This window comes from Dendrobates tinctorius, unplaced genomic scaffold (genome assembly GCF_039654945.1).
Source record: "Dendrobates tinctorius isolate UK_male_01 unplaced genomic scaffold, ASM3965494v1 ptg000103l, whole genome shotgun sequence".
Lineage (NCBI taxonomy): Eukaryota > Metazoa > Chordata > Amphibia > Anura > Dendrobatidae > Dendrobates > Dendrobates tinctorius.
Window position 1 is genome coordinate 8,228,444 of NW_027361771.1, and position 14,925 is coordinate 8,243,368.

Sequence of the window (14,925 nt, forward strand, 5' to 3'; positions counted from 1 at the left end):
TTGTGGGGGGTTTCCACTGTTTTGGTACATCAGGGGTTTTCCAAACGCGACATGGTGTCCGATCTCAATTCCAGCCAAAAACGTCAAGTGGCGCTGCTTCCCTTCCGAGCTCTGCCATGCGCCCAAATAGTGGTTTACCCCCACATGTGGGGTATCAGCGTACTCAGGACAAATTGCACAATAACTTTTAGGGTCCTGTTACCCTTGGGAAAATAAGAATTGAGGGTGAAAAGATCATTTTTGTGGAAAAAATATGATTTTTTAATTGTACCGCTGTACGTTATAAACTTCTGTAAAGCCCTTGTGGGTTCAAAGTTCTCACCACATATCTAGATAAGTTCCTAGGGGGGTCTAGTTTCCAAAATGGGGTCACTTGTAGGGGGTTTCCACTGTTTAGGTACATCAGGGACTCTCCAAACGTGACATGGCGTCCAATCTGAATTCCAGCCAATTTTGCATTGAAAAAGTCAAACTGCGCTCCTTCCATTCTGAGCTCTGCCATGCGCCGAAACAGTCGTTCCCCCCCACATATCAGGTATCTGCGTACTCAGGACAAATTGCACAATAACTTTTGCAGTTCAATTTCTCCTGTTACCCTTGGTAAAATAAAAAAAATTGAACCTGAAGTATTTTTTTTATGAAAAAAAGTTAGATGTTCATTTTTTTTTTAAATATTCAAAAAATTTCATGTGACGCACCTAAAGGGTTAATAAACTTCTTGAATGTGGTTTTGAGCACCTTAAGGGGTGCAGTTTTTAGAATGGTGTCACTTTTGGGTATTTTCTATCATATAGACCCCTCAAAGTGGCTTCAAATGTGATGTGGTCCTAAAAATAAAATGGTGTTGTAAAAATGAGAAATCGCTGGTCAACTTTTAACCCTTATAACTTCCTAACAAAAAAAAATTTTGGTTCCAAAATTGTGCTGATGTAAAGTAATCATGTGGGAAATGTTAGTTATCAAGTTTTTTGTGTGCCGTATCTCTGTGATTTAAGGGCATAAAAATTCAAAGTTGGAAAATTGCGAAATTTTCAAAATTTTCGCCAAATTTCCGTTTTTCTCACAAATAAACGCAAGTTATTTGAATGAAATTTTACCACTAACATGAAGTACAATATGTCACGAGAAAACAATGTCAGAATCACCGGGATCCATGGAAGCGTTCGAGAGTTATGACCTCATAAAGGTACAGTGGTCAGAATTGTAAAAATTGGCCCGGTCATGAACGTGCAAACCACCCTTGGGGGTGAAGGGGTTAAAAAGCTGATCTGCTGATCCGACTCCACAGCCCTGATTGAGACATATATATATATATATATATATTTCATAGATTTCTACATAAATCAATTGCCAGCTTCTGTAAAATTATTACAAAACCCGACATGAAATGACACATGGTTTACATACAGTCAGGTCAGTCGGGGACTTCGTGCAGTCTCAATGACATCAGCGGTAGTCACTGAGGCTGCGCAGACTCTCCGCCTGACCCACGGTGATCTGACAGCATGGGAAAAAGTTCAGAAACTTTCCCATGGTAATCAGTTCATCTCCGGTCAACCGGGGATGCTGCGAAGAGATGAATTCATTCATTCTGCAGTGGTTTACAGCCAGGCCGGTACGATTATCACTGGTCCCGGTTGTAAACTAGTTAACCCCTTGTGATGGATTGCCGGAGGGGACCTGACTGAACTGCGGAGAGGTATGGATATTGTTGTTTTTTTATTTTTTTTTTGTTACAGGAGAACAAGGGATTCTTTTGGATTGGCAGCATAATAAATTTTTGTAAAAAGCTTGATGTCATTATTTAATTAAAAGAATTTTTAATTAATGTGTGTGTCATTTTTAACCCTTTACTACTATGGGATTAATAATAGATAGGTGTCTTATTGACACCTCTCCATTATTAACCCGGCTTAATGTCACCTTTCAATAGCAAGGTGACTTTAACCCATTATTAACCCATGAGCCACCGCTAAAGGCAATGGGAATAGAGAGGCTAAGTGCCAGAAAAGGCGCATCTTATAGATGCGTCTTTTCTGGGGTGGCTGGGGGCAGATTTTTTTAGCCGGGGGGAGGCAAAAACAATGGTCCCTCTCTAGGCTATTAATATCTGCCCTCACTCACTGGCTTTCCCTCTCTGGCGGTGTGACCCACGCAATTTTTTTCAACAAATTAACCCATTAATTTAACACCTACATGTCTAAAATTTTACACACATACCCTAATCTAATTATTAGTCAAAGTCATATAAAAAACTAAATGAAATGGTTTACTGTATGTAAACCATGTGTCATTTCATGTCGGGTTTTTGCAATGATTTTATAGAAGCCGGCAATTGATTTAGCGGCTATTATGCTATGTAGAACTCTATGAACTATAAATATATATACACTCACTGGCCACTTTATTAGGTACACCATGCTAGTAAGGGGTTGGACCCCCTTTTGCCTTCAGAACTGCCTCAATTCTTCGTGGCAGAGATTCAACAAGGTGCTGGAAGCATTCCTCAGAGATTTTGGACCATATTGACATGATGGCATCACACAGTTGGCGCAGATTTGTCGGCTGCACATCCCTGATGCGAATCTCCCGTTCCACCACATCCCAAAGATGCTCTATTGGATTGAGATCTGGTGACTGAGGAGGCCATTTGAGTACAGTGAACTCATTGTCATGTTCAAGAAACCAATCTGAGATGATTCGAGCTTTATGACATGGCGCATTATCCTGCTGAAAGTAGCCATCAGATGTTGGGTACATTGTGGTCATAAAGGGATGGACATGGTCAGCAACAATACTCAGGTAGGCTGTGGCGTTGCAACGATGCTCAATTGGTACCAAGGGGCCCAAAGAGTGCCAAGAAAAAATTCCCCACACCATGACACCACCACCACCAGCCTGAACCGTTGATACAAGGCAGGATGGATCCATGCTTTCATGTTGTTTATGCCAAATTCTGACCCTACCATCCGAATGTCGCAGCAGAAATCGAGACTCATCAGACCAGGCAACGTTTTTCCAATCTTCTACTGTCCAATTTCGATGAGCTTGTGCAAATTGTAGCCTCAGTTTCCTGTTCTTAGCTGAGAGGAGTGGTACCCAGTGTGGTCTTCTGCTGCTGTAGCCCATCTGCCTCAAAGTTCGACGCACTGTGCGTTCAGAGATGCTCTTCTGCCTACCTTGGTTGTAACGGGTGGCAATTTGAGTCACTGTTGCCTTTCTATCAGCTCGAACCAGTCTGCCCATTCTCCTCTGACCTCTGGCATCAACAAGGCATTTCCGGCCACAGAACTGCCGCTCACTGGATTTTTTTTCTTTTTCGGACCATTCTCTGTAAACCCTAGAGATGGTTGTGCGTGAAAATCCCAGTAGATCAGCAGTTTCTGAAATACTCAGACCAGCCCTTCTGGCACCAACAATCATGCCACGTTCAAAGGCACTCAAATCACCTTTCTTCCCCATACTGATGCTCGGTTTGAACTGCAGGAGATTGTCTTGACCATATCTACATGCCTAAATGCACTGAGTTGCCGCCATGTGATTGGCTGATTAGAAATTAAGTCTTAACACACAGTTGGACAGGTGTACCTAATAAAGTGGCCAGTGAGTGTATATATATATATATATATATATATATATATGTGTGTGTGTGTCTCAATGACGTGTGTGTGTATATATATATATTTATTATTATTATTATTATTATTATTATTATTATTATTATGCATTTATATAGCGCCATTTATTCCATGGCGCTTTACATGTGAAAAGGGGAAATATGGACAAGTATAATAAACATGTGTAAGACAGGGGACACACAAGTACATAAGGACAGGGGACCCTGCCCGTGAGTGGGTGAGGATACAGTAGGAGAGATATAGAATACATATATATATACATAATGTATTCTATGTGTCTATATCTATTCTTTCGTTTGTGTTTAACCTGTCATTGGGATCCATTATATGTCCCTTTTGCAAGCCCGGCATACGAATGCAATACGGATGTCAAGTGGATGCTTACATGCGCAAACATCGCATCCTAGCATTGCCAACAGATGACATACGGATCACTGTTCAGGGAACATTTCTGCGTATTTCGACTGTAAAATACAGACCATATTTTTATACGTTGTGTCTGACTCCAGCCTAATCCAGATAGTCATACCACACAAAAACATTAATTGATAAATAACATTTCCCTCTTCTCTACTTTACATCAGCACCATTTGTAGGATTTTTTTTATTTTGTTAGAATTTTAGAAGGTTTAAAGATGTAGTAGTAATTTCTCATTTTTTCAAGGAAATTTACAATACCTATTTTTTTTTTAGGGACCTAATAAGTTTTGCAGTAGTTTTGTGAATCCTATATATTGGAAACCCCTCAAAAGTGATACAATTTTAAAAGCAAAGCTCCTCAACCTATTCAAAATTGCTTTCAGGTGGTTTATTAACCCTTTTCAGGAATGAATGCAGAGTGGCAGGACGGGAATGAAGAAATGTATTTTTACTACCTAAATGTTGGTAACTTCTGAACAGACCGCTATAACCGGCAGACTCCAAGTCCATTATTTGGCCATGTATTTCCATCACAAACATTGAGACCACACGATGAAGATCTCAGGGTGCCGATGGGGTTAAAGAGGAAGCCCCCATACTCTATTAACCATCTAAATGCTGTAGTCATTATTGACAGCAGCATTTAAGGGGTTAAGTGACTATTGTCAGTTCCCACGCTGATCGTGGCTGATGCAGCAAGTTGTCAGCTATAGTGTACAGCTGACAGATACAGGATTGTCACCCATCGGGGGATGCTAGTCTCTTATATTGCAGATCAGTAAAAAGACATTTTGGTGGTCACTAAGGGGTTAAAGGGAACCTTTCAGCAAAAGAAACCTGTTTTTATCTGCAGACATAGTGCAGATAATTCCTGTTTTAAACATGTACAGCAGTCTAATGGAAATACAACTACAGGGAGAAAATTCATTATTTTCTCCCTGCAGCCACTTGCTTCTGTTCATCTGAGCGCACTATAATCTGTACCCCGGCTCCTTGACTGACATCTTGCTCTGTGCACACAATAGGTACAGCACACTGCAATACTGAAAGCATTAACCTGCCTTTTTTTCATTCCACACCTGTAGTGCAGGCCCGGATTGGCAATATAACCAACCGGGCATTTTCCCGCTGGGCCGCTGTCATGTGGGCCGCAGGCGGCAGCGCCCGATCATCTGGCCGCTTGCCAGCGGCTGTGGCCACTGTGGCTCCTGCCGCCGGCCCTCTGCGGGCACGGCGGTGATAGTTTCCAAGTTCCTCCCGCACTGCAGGGAGATAAGCCACCACGCCCCCCATCCTCGCGGTAGCATGAGACCCCCGCTCCCGCCCCCGCAGCCACTCACAGTGTTGCTTGCCTTCTCTGTTCGCAGGACCTGTGATGAGGTCACAGGAGGGGAGGAGTCAGTGGGTCACATGATCAGGAGCCTTTGTCCAGACCCCTGATCATGTGACCCCTGACTCCGCCCCTCCTGTGACCTCATCACAGGTCCTGTGCGCACAGCCTTGCCTCTTGGTGTCTGCAAGACTCTGCTGTGCTGTTGGCTGTTGTCATGGTGCTGGATGAGATAAGTATGTGTGGGGTCAGGAGGGGTTTACAGGGTAGATGTAGCAGGGCTGTATGTGTATGGGGTGTACTGAGCGGAGCTGTATGTGTATGGGGTGTACTGAGCGGAGCCGTGTGTGTACGAGGTGTACGGAGTGGAGCCGTGTGTGTACGAGGTGTACGGAGCAGAGCCGTGTGTGTACGAGGTGTACGGAGCGGAGCCGTGTGTGTATGAGGTGTACGGAGCGGAGCCGTGTGTGTACGAGGTGTAGGGAGCGGAGCCCTGTGTGTATGAGGTGTACGGAGCGGAGCTGTGTGTGTACGAGGTGTACGGAGCCGAGCCGTGTGTGTACGAGGTGTACGGAGCCGAGCCGTGTGTGTACGAGGTGTACGGAGCCGAGCCGTGTGTGTACGAGGTGTACGGAGCCGAGCCGTGTGTGTACGAGGTGTACGGAGCCGAGCCGTGTGTGTACGAGGTGTACGGAGCGGAGCCGTGTGTGTACGAGGTGTACGGAGAGGAGCCGTGTGTACGAGGTGTACGGAACAGCCGCGTGTACGAGGTGTATGGAGCGGAGCCGTGTGTGTACGAGGTGTGCGGAACAGAGCCGCGTGTACGAGGTGTGCGGAACAGAGCCGCGTGTACGAGGTGTACGGAACAGAGCCGCGTGTACGAGGTGTACGGAACAGAGCCGCGTGTACGAGGTGTACGGAACAGAGCCGCGTGTACGAGGTGTACGGAACAGAGCTGTGTGTACGAGGTGTACGGAACAGAGCCGCGTGCACGAGGTGTATGGAGCGGAGCCGCATGCACGAGGTGTACGGAGCGGAGCCGTGTGTACGAGGTGTACGGAGCGGAGCCGCGTGTGTACGAAGTATATGGAGAGGAGCCGTGTGTGTATGAGGTGTACGGAACAGAGCCGCGTGTACAAGGTGTACGGAACAGAGCCGCGTGTACAAGGTGTACGGAGCGGAGCCGCGTGTGTACTTGGTGTACGGAGCGGAGCCGCGTGTGTTTGGGGTATACGGAGCGGAGCCATATGTGTACGGGATGAACGGAGCGGAGCCAAGTGTGTACGAAGCATACAAAGCGGGCTTTTCCCACGGACACAGGAGTACACAGCGGAGCCCCGAGTAGCATTTTAAAACACACACGTGATGTTCCACCTGAAGTGATGTGCTTGAAGCTGACCGGAAATGAGATAATTTTTTGAGGAGATTGTAACAGAACCAGGAATGCTTCAGATCCATCACCGTGTCCTCCTCCGACAGCGCAGACAGCAGGATCGCCTTGAAATCGGGGATGCCGGCCATGTGAGCGGATCATGATATGTCCTGCACCGGGAGGCTCAGGTGGGCACTACAATGGGAGTCGGGCTGCTATAGTATCTTTATAGAATCTTCCTTTATTTCTTTCTCTCTTTTTCTTTCTTTCTCTGTTCTTTCTCATTCTCTGTTCTGTCTTTCCCTCATTTTCTTTCTCTCTCTCTGTTCTTTCTTTCTCTCTCTAATCTTTCTTTTTTCTTTCTCTCTCTCTGTTCTTTCTTTCCCCTCTTTCTTTCTTTTTCTTTCCTCTCTTTCTTTATTTCTGTTCTTTCTTTCTTTTCTTTACTTCTTTCTCTCTCTATTCTTTCTCTGTCTCTCTCTGTTCTTTCTTTCCCCTCTTTTTTTCTCTCTCTATTCTTTCTCTGTCTCTCTCTGTTCTTTCTTTCCCCTCTTTCTTTCTCTCTCTGTTCTTTCACTGTCTCTCTCTGTTCTTTCTTTCTTTTTTCCCCTCTTTCTTTCTCTTTTTTCTTTTTTCTCTCTCTCTCTCTCTGTTTTCTCTCTTCCTTAGTGCCAGTCAGTGTGCCCATAATGCCAGCCACTGTGCCCTCAGTACAAGTCAGTGTGATCAGCAGTGCTAAATGGGTGCAATTAGGCGTGGACATGGGTGTGACTAGTTGCGGAATGGGTGTGGCCGGGCGTGGCCTAAAATTTGCGCGCCGCACTCTTTGTCCCTCTTGCCCTTCCTCAAAAGTTGGGAGGTATGATAGGGGCAGCTATGACCAGGGGGTCTGGTTGCCCAATGGATAGCAGTTCTGCCAGGAATTCTGTCACCGTGTGTACAAAAGGGGACAGAGCTTTGGGAGGAGTACTGTACCTAACAGCAATAAATAGGACTGAGCTGAAATACTGGGCACAGCTGTGACTACATGTTATATAGTCGTGTTAATCTCCTCTCACTGCTTGTAACCTACAAGTGTACAAAAATATTATATAGTCACCATATGACTAGAGGGCCTGTGTAACTTCAAATGCCAGCGCTGAATTTTAGTCCCAGTCCGGCCCTGCTGTAGTGGTATAACATATTACTGTTTCCTGCACTTAGTAAAATGCTGATCAGCTGCCGTCTTCAGCACTTCCTGGCGCCGCTTGACCCGAAACCATAGGTAGCCGTCACAAGATCTAAATGTACGTCTATGAGAGCCTTGTCCTGACCTTGTTCTGGCTGTCATAGACTTACACTGAAAAGTGATTTCTGGTCCACCCAGCCAGCACTGGAGAACTTCACCACCTGCAGAAGACCGACTGGAGCGGCGTCGAGAACAAAAGACGGCAGCTGATAAGTATTTTACTAGGGGCAGGGAACAGGCATTAGTACGGTAATACCATTCTGTCGGTGAAAAGAATACAAAAACCGCTGAGCTGAAGTGATAGCATTGTATTGTACGAAACAAGAGATCAGGTTTATACCCATTCAAGTCCCAAAGTATGAGAGGATTGAAAACAAACAAAAAACCTCACGTTTCCATTTATAAAATATTTTACTTTTTTTTTAAATTATTTTTGCTTGATAAAAAAATGAAAATAAAAAATACATGTTTTTTTTGTCTTCAGGAGCCATACATTTTTCTATACACAGAGCTTTGTGTGGGTTTGTTTTCTGTAGCAGTTTACTTTTATACTGGTATCATATTAGGTTACATGCAAGCTTTTGATTGCTTTTTATTTCACTTTTTATAAGGCTTCATTTTCACGTCCGTGTTTAAACACATACAGTGGGGCAAAAAAGTATTTAGTCAGTCAGCAATAGTGCAAGTTCCACCACTTAAAAAGATGAGAGGCGTCTGTAATTTACATCATAGGTAGACCTCAACTATGGGAGACAAACTGAGAAAAAAAAATCCAGAAAATCACATTGTCTGTTTTTTTTTTCATTTTATTTGCATATTATGGTGGAAAATAAGTATTTGGTCAGAAACAAAATTTCATCTCAATACTTTGTGATATATCCTTTGTTGGCAATGACAGAGGTCAAACGTTTTCTGTAAGTCTTCACAAGGTTGCCACACACTGTTGTTGGTATGTTGGCCCATTCCTCCATGCAGATCTCCTCTAGAGCAGTGATGTTTTTGGCTTTTCGCTTGGCAACACGGACTTTCAACTCCCTCCAAAGGTTTTCTATAGGGTTGAGATCTGGAGACTGGCTAGGCCACTCCAGGACCTTGAAATGCTTCTTACGAAGCCACTCCTTCGTTGCCCTGGCGGTGTGCTTTGGATCATTGTCATGTTGAAAGACCCAGCCACGTTTCATCTTCAATGCCCTTGCTGATGGAAGGAGGTTTGCACTCAAAATCTCACGATACATGGCCCCATTCATTCTTTCATGTACCCGGATCAGTCGTCCTGGCCCCTTTGCAGAGAAACAGCCCCAAAGCATGATGTTTCCACCACCATGCTTTACAGTAGGTATGGTGTTTGATGGATGCAACTCAGTATTCTTTTTCCTCCAAACACGACAAGTTGTGTTTCTACCAAACAGTTCCAGTTTGGTTTCATCAGACCATAGGACATTCTCCCAAAACTCCTCTGGATCATCCAAATGCTCTCTAGCAAACTTCAGACGGGCCCGGACATGTACAGGCTTAAGCAGTGGGACACGTCTGGCACTGCAGGATCTGAGTCCATGGTGGCGTAGTGTGTTACTTATGGTAGGCCTTGTTACATTGGTCCCAGCTCTCTGCAGTTCATTCACTAGGTCCCCCCGTGTGGTTCTGGGATTTTTGCTCACCGTTCTTGTGATCATTCTGACCCCACGGGGTGGGATTTTGCGTGGAGCACCAGATCGAGGGAGATTATCAGTGGTCTTGTATGTCTTCCATTTTCTAATTATTGCTCCCACAGTTGATTTCTTCACTCCAAGCTGGTTGGCTATTGCAGATTCAGTCTTCCCAGCCTGGTGCAGGGCTACAATTTTGTTTCTGGTGTCCTTTGACAGCTCTTTGGTCTTCACCATAGTGGAGTTTGGAGTCAGACTGTTTGAGGGTGTGCACAGGTGTCTTTTTATACTGATAACAAGTTTAAACAGGTGCCATTACTACAGGTAATGAGTGGAGGAAAGAGGAGACTCTTAAAGAAGAAGTTACAGGTCTGTGAGAGCCAGAAATCTTGATTGCCTGTTTCTGACCAAATACTTATTTTCCACCATAATATGCAAATAAAATGAAAAAAAAACAGACAATGTGATTTTCTGGATTTTTTTTTTCTCAGTTTGTCTCCCATAGTTGAGGTCTACCTATGATGTAAATTACAGACGCCTCTCATCTTTTTAAGTGGTGGAACTTGCACTATTGCTGACTGACTAAATACTTTTTTGCCCCACTGTACATGATAAAAATGGCACCAGTGTGATCAGTGTTTTTGGATCGGAGTATCAACAGTGTATAGTCCATGAGTTTGCTTTTACCCATCAGTGTTTTCACAGATAGATAAATTACAACGCTTCTCCTATACTTTGCAGTGTTAAATATGGATGGAACACTCATCCAATCCCTGTGCTGTACATGTTTTTTCACGGACCCATAGACTTGTGTTGGCCCTTTTCATCTGTGGTACCGTAAAAAACGAAATGTCTCAGTGAGTTTTCCACAAATACACGGTCTGTAAAGATATACAGACCTGTGAATCAACATAGATTGTAATGGGTATGTGTTCTATCCATGTAAAAGACATATACAACATGTACGTGCAACACGGACATCTGAATGAGGCCTCAGGGGTTTTCGTTTGACCCCATTCATTGTATGGGATTTATATATCCATCTGTGAAACACACTGCAGCTGATATCAGCGCTTCCATAGAATGAACAGAGTAAAAGAAAAAAAACAACTCATAAAGAAATGACTAAATAAAAAAGTTCTATGTAGCCAAAATGACACCTATAAAAACATGAACTCATCCTGCAAAAAAGAAAAATCTGTCTGCAGAAAAATGAAAACATTACGGCTGCCAGATGAAGACCCCCAGAAAATGCTATTTTTACATTTCTAGCTTTTTTTTTTTATTAAGCAAAGATAACATATATATATATATATATATATATATATATATATATATATATATATATATACACTTATATAATGAATTTGATATTTCCCCCCAAAAAAACAAACCCCTTCCGGAATTGCTATTATTCTTGCACCCCCTCCAATAAGGAAAGATAAATCGATAATCTTTACTTACCCCAAATGAGCATTATTACCACAAAATAAGTCACTGCATTGAAAAATGAAATGAAAATGTGTTTAGGTGATGAAATATCACCGGGAAACAATGAATATACATACCGGCTAAAAGGTACAAGACCAGCAGCCACATTGTTCCAGCGTTCCTGGCAGTCTGTAGATAAAGAAGGAAGGAGCAGTTATACTTAGTGGTGAGAAGCTGATGATAAGTCTGCATCAATTTCCAATCCCTTGTGTATTCGCTACACATTCTCTAGTATTGATTTTGCTTATCATGATGCCTTTAAAGTGCAAAAGTTTTGTTCTGTTAAGATGTTAATACATTTTAAAGTAATTTAAGACACTTAAGATTTCCAAAAATTACTATTTCGGATAACACTGGATGACTGGAATAACATTTTTTTCTCCCACAGTTATTTATTCTATGAATGGTGCACTGTTAGGCCGGGGTCACACTGGCAAGGAATACGGCCGAGTGAGAGGCGCTAAAAGCACGCATTAGACACGGACAAATGATTCTCTATGGGGTCACTCGCACCAGCCGTATATTTCTCCTCCGTATTCTACGCTCCGTGCCAATAGCAGCATGCTGCGATTGTCAGCGTACTACGGCCGTAGTACGCCAATGCAAGTCTATGGGTGCGCAAAATGTGTCTTATTGACACCTCTCCATTACTAAGCTGGGCTTGACATCACCTTACAATACAAAGGTGGCATCAACCCCCAACTATTACACCATATGCCACCACTACAGGGCAGTGGGAAGAGAGAGGCTAAGTGCTGGAATTGGCGCATCTTAGAGATGTGATTTCTGGGGCGTCTGTGGGCAGATGTTTGTAGTCAGGGGGCCAATAACCGTAGTCCTTTCCTAGGCTATGAATGTCTGTCCCCAGTCGCTGCCTTTTCCTCTCTGGCGCAGAAAATTGTGCGGAAGCCCATGCCATTTTCTTCCCCCCAAAAAATAATTTATTAATTACATACATATCCCATAATTTGCATACACACTATGCTAATTGGATTGGTCACTGACATATACATATCTAACTATTCTGCATGTGTTAACTGTATGTAAACCATGTCTTCTATCCTGTTGGCTCCTGAATTGATTTTACAGAAGCCGACAGTGAGGGATCTCACAGGGGAAGGGGGGGCGTCGACTTCACTCACCTTGGGGAAGGGGAAAGAACAAAGGCTTCCCTTATAGGTATGAGTTAGTGAGGCGCTCCCAGTGAGGGTGGATATATATATCACCAGTCCAGGCTGGGGATATATATATTTAAACCTCCCGGCTGTCACTGCCAGAGTTACTCACTAAAACAATACGGTATTCTGCCACTAATTCCTCGTTCAACAAAATCCCCGTCCAACAACAGGCTTATATTGGGTCAGAAACCAACCCGGGTAGCGTACAATTGACCAGCTGAGTGTGCGGACGTGGGGATTCATGAATCAAGATAAAAGAGCAGCCCAAGATTAATTTTATATTTAATCGCCGAAGGGCGCACTAGAAGTCTACAGGTATATATTTACAAGAACAATATACAGGTATATGCAGTCACAATTGTAGTAAAGGGATAGGGTATAGATAGGTTGCAATTACCGTGTTATGTAGCATGTGACCACAGAGAGGCGCTGATGGATCACAGGTCCAAATCTTAGTTACAAATTTCAAAAAAAGACCGTCACATCCAAGCATAAGCAAAGTGTGAACAGGTGCTTAACCTAGAGTCACCAACTCATGTACATTCAAACAAAAATGGAAGCACACTGTAGCGTCATAACATGCAAACATGAAAAATGAAAAATTAATTGCATTGCTGCATTAGAAGTTTGAAAAATTGAGAAAGTTTAGCGCCTAAAATGGACAAGTTATGTGTACCTGGAAGCCACGGTAAAGCATTTCTCGTTTTCTAGGACCCTATCTATGCCAATCCTCACTAAGACTGTAGTCTCCATCTGAATGGGAGCCTATGAAAAATCCTCTGTTTAGACTGAAGTCTATATCTCTGTGGAGGGGAAGCGGCCCTGCTTTGATTAAAAACGCCTGCGGCTAACAGGTGGAGTGCTCAGTCAGAAGGTAAATAAATACAAATTTCAAAATCTGACTGTCACATCCAAGCATAAGCATAGTGTGAACAGATGCTTAACCTAGAGTCACCAACTCATGTACATTCAAACAAAAAAGGAAGCACACTGTAACAAGTTATGTGTACCTGGAAGCCACGGTAAGCCATTTCTCATAGGGTCCTGGAAAACGAGAAATGCCTTACCGTGGCTTCCAGGTACACATAACTTGGCCATTTTATGTGCTAAACTTTCTCAATTTTTCAAACTTCTAATGCAGCAATGCAATTAATTTTTCATTTTTCATGTTTGCATGTTATGGCGCTACAGTGTGCTTCCTTTTTTGCTTGAATGTACATGAGTTGGTGACTCTAGGTTCATCTCTCTTACTATCTAAACCATACCCATTAATAGCAAGATGTGTCCTAATAGTTTCTGTCAGAGACTCCATCACTAGTGCGAATAAGATATGGGACAAAGGGGACCCCTGTCTATTCCCCTCTGTATATTAATGGTTTTATGGTGGGCAATTTTAAATACGTGGTGGGTGAATCATATAATAGTTGTAATCCAAGAAGTATCATTTCTCCTTGCGGAGACTGACATGCTAAGCATGCTGAGATGAGGAGACTTAATGCCGCAATGCTCCTCTGGGAAATATGCAAATTGTCTCTTTAGAGAGGAAGAGGACTCTAGTGCCACCTATTGGAAGTAGCAATCCTAAAAGTCAATGTCAAACCTTTAACGAGCCTTGTTACATGACTTAGGATAAAAACCAAACCAGAATCTCAATTTGCAGACACTGTGTTTCGGGGTACTGCCCCTCGTCAGTGCAAAGTGTGAGATCTGGTTTGGCTGTGTGAGAGGCATCTGACCGATATCCAAGAAGTATTGTTTCTCCTTGCGGAGAATGACATGTTAAGCATGCCGAGATGAGGAGACTTAAAACCACAATGCTCCTCTGGGAAATATGCAAATTGTCTCTTCAGAGAGGAAGAGGACTAGTAACATAGTTATTAAGGTTGAAGGAAGACTTTAAGTCCATCTAGTTCAACCCATAACCTATCCTAACTTGCCCTATCATGTTGACTAGAAGGATTTAATCAGTTCAGGTGGAAAACCAGATACACAAAGAGTTTCAAATAAGGACCACCAGATCAAATCAAAAGCCTTTTTTATGCCTAGGGCTAAGAGCATTGGAGGGGTTTTGTTTTGCTGAATGAATATTAAATCTCTTTGTGAAATTGGACGTACTATTCGTCCATGTGCCCTGGGACTTATTGCCCATGGACGGAATAGTACGTAATACGCAATCAGCCGCGCTCACAGGAGGGAGCGCGGCTGATTGCAGCCTGGTGTCAGCTGATTCTCAGAGCTGACACCCAGCACTAAGTTCTAGGAGTGGTCACGGACCTCTCACGGCACTTTAACCCCCGGAACACTGCAATCGGAGACCCCGTGGCATGACGCGGGGTCCCGATCGCTTCCATGGTAACCCGATGTCGTCATGACAATATCCAGGTTACCAGAGCTAAAAGACTTCCTGTCATGCACAGTGCATGTCAGGAAGTCTCTGAGGTTAGTGTGCACAGAGTGCAGCGCTGACAGCTTATATAGCATGCAGATCTGCATGCAATATAAGCAATCAGCCTGCACAAAATAAGTGTCCCATAGTGGGACACAGTGTAAAAGTAAGAATGTACTCTTTTGTTCTCTGTGTATACCACACCACATTATCCCTTCTCTTGTCTCCCCTTACCA

At 43.5% G+C, this 14,925-nt stretch overlaps 1 protein-coding gene across 2 annotated transcripts in view; it reads right to left on the reverse strand.

Moving 5' to 3' along the window:
* The window catches only part of LOC141099923 (5-hydroxytryptamine receptor 3A-like), a 111,333-nt gene extending 105,879 nt beyond the window's left edge, over nucleotides 1–5,454 (reverse strand). The window contains exon 1 of one of the 2 annotated variants that reach the window (XM_073588037.1): nucleotides 5,399–5,454. Coding sequence is in view for 1 of the 2 variants with exons in the window: in XM_073588036.1 (XP_073444137.1) it covers nucleotides 5,138–5,351 (214 nt within the window). In the remaining variant the exon portion in view is untranslated. Of the gene's footprint in view, nucleotides 1–5,137; nucleotides 5,369–5,398 lie in introns of those variants that run through there. The other variant, XM_073588036.1, reaches the window with a different exon arrangement.
* Nucleotides 5,455–14,925: the final 9,471 nt, after the last annotated feature.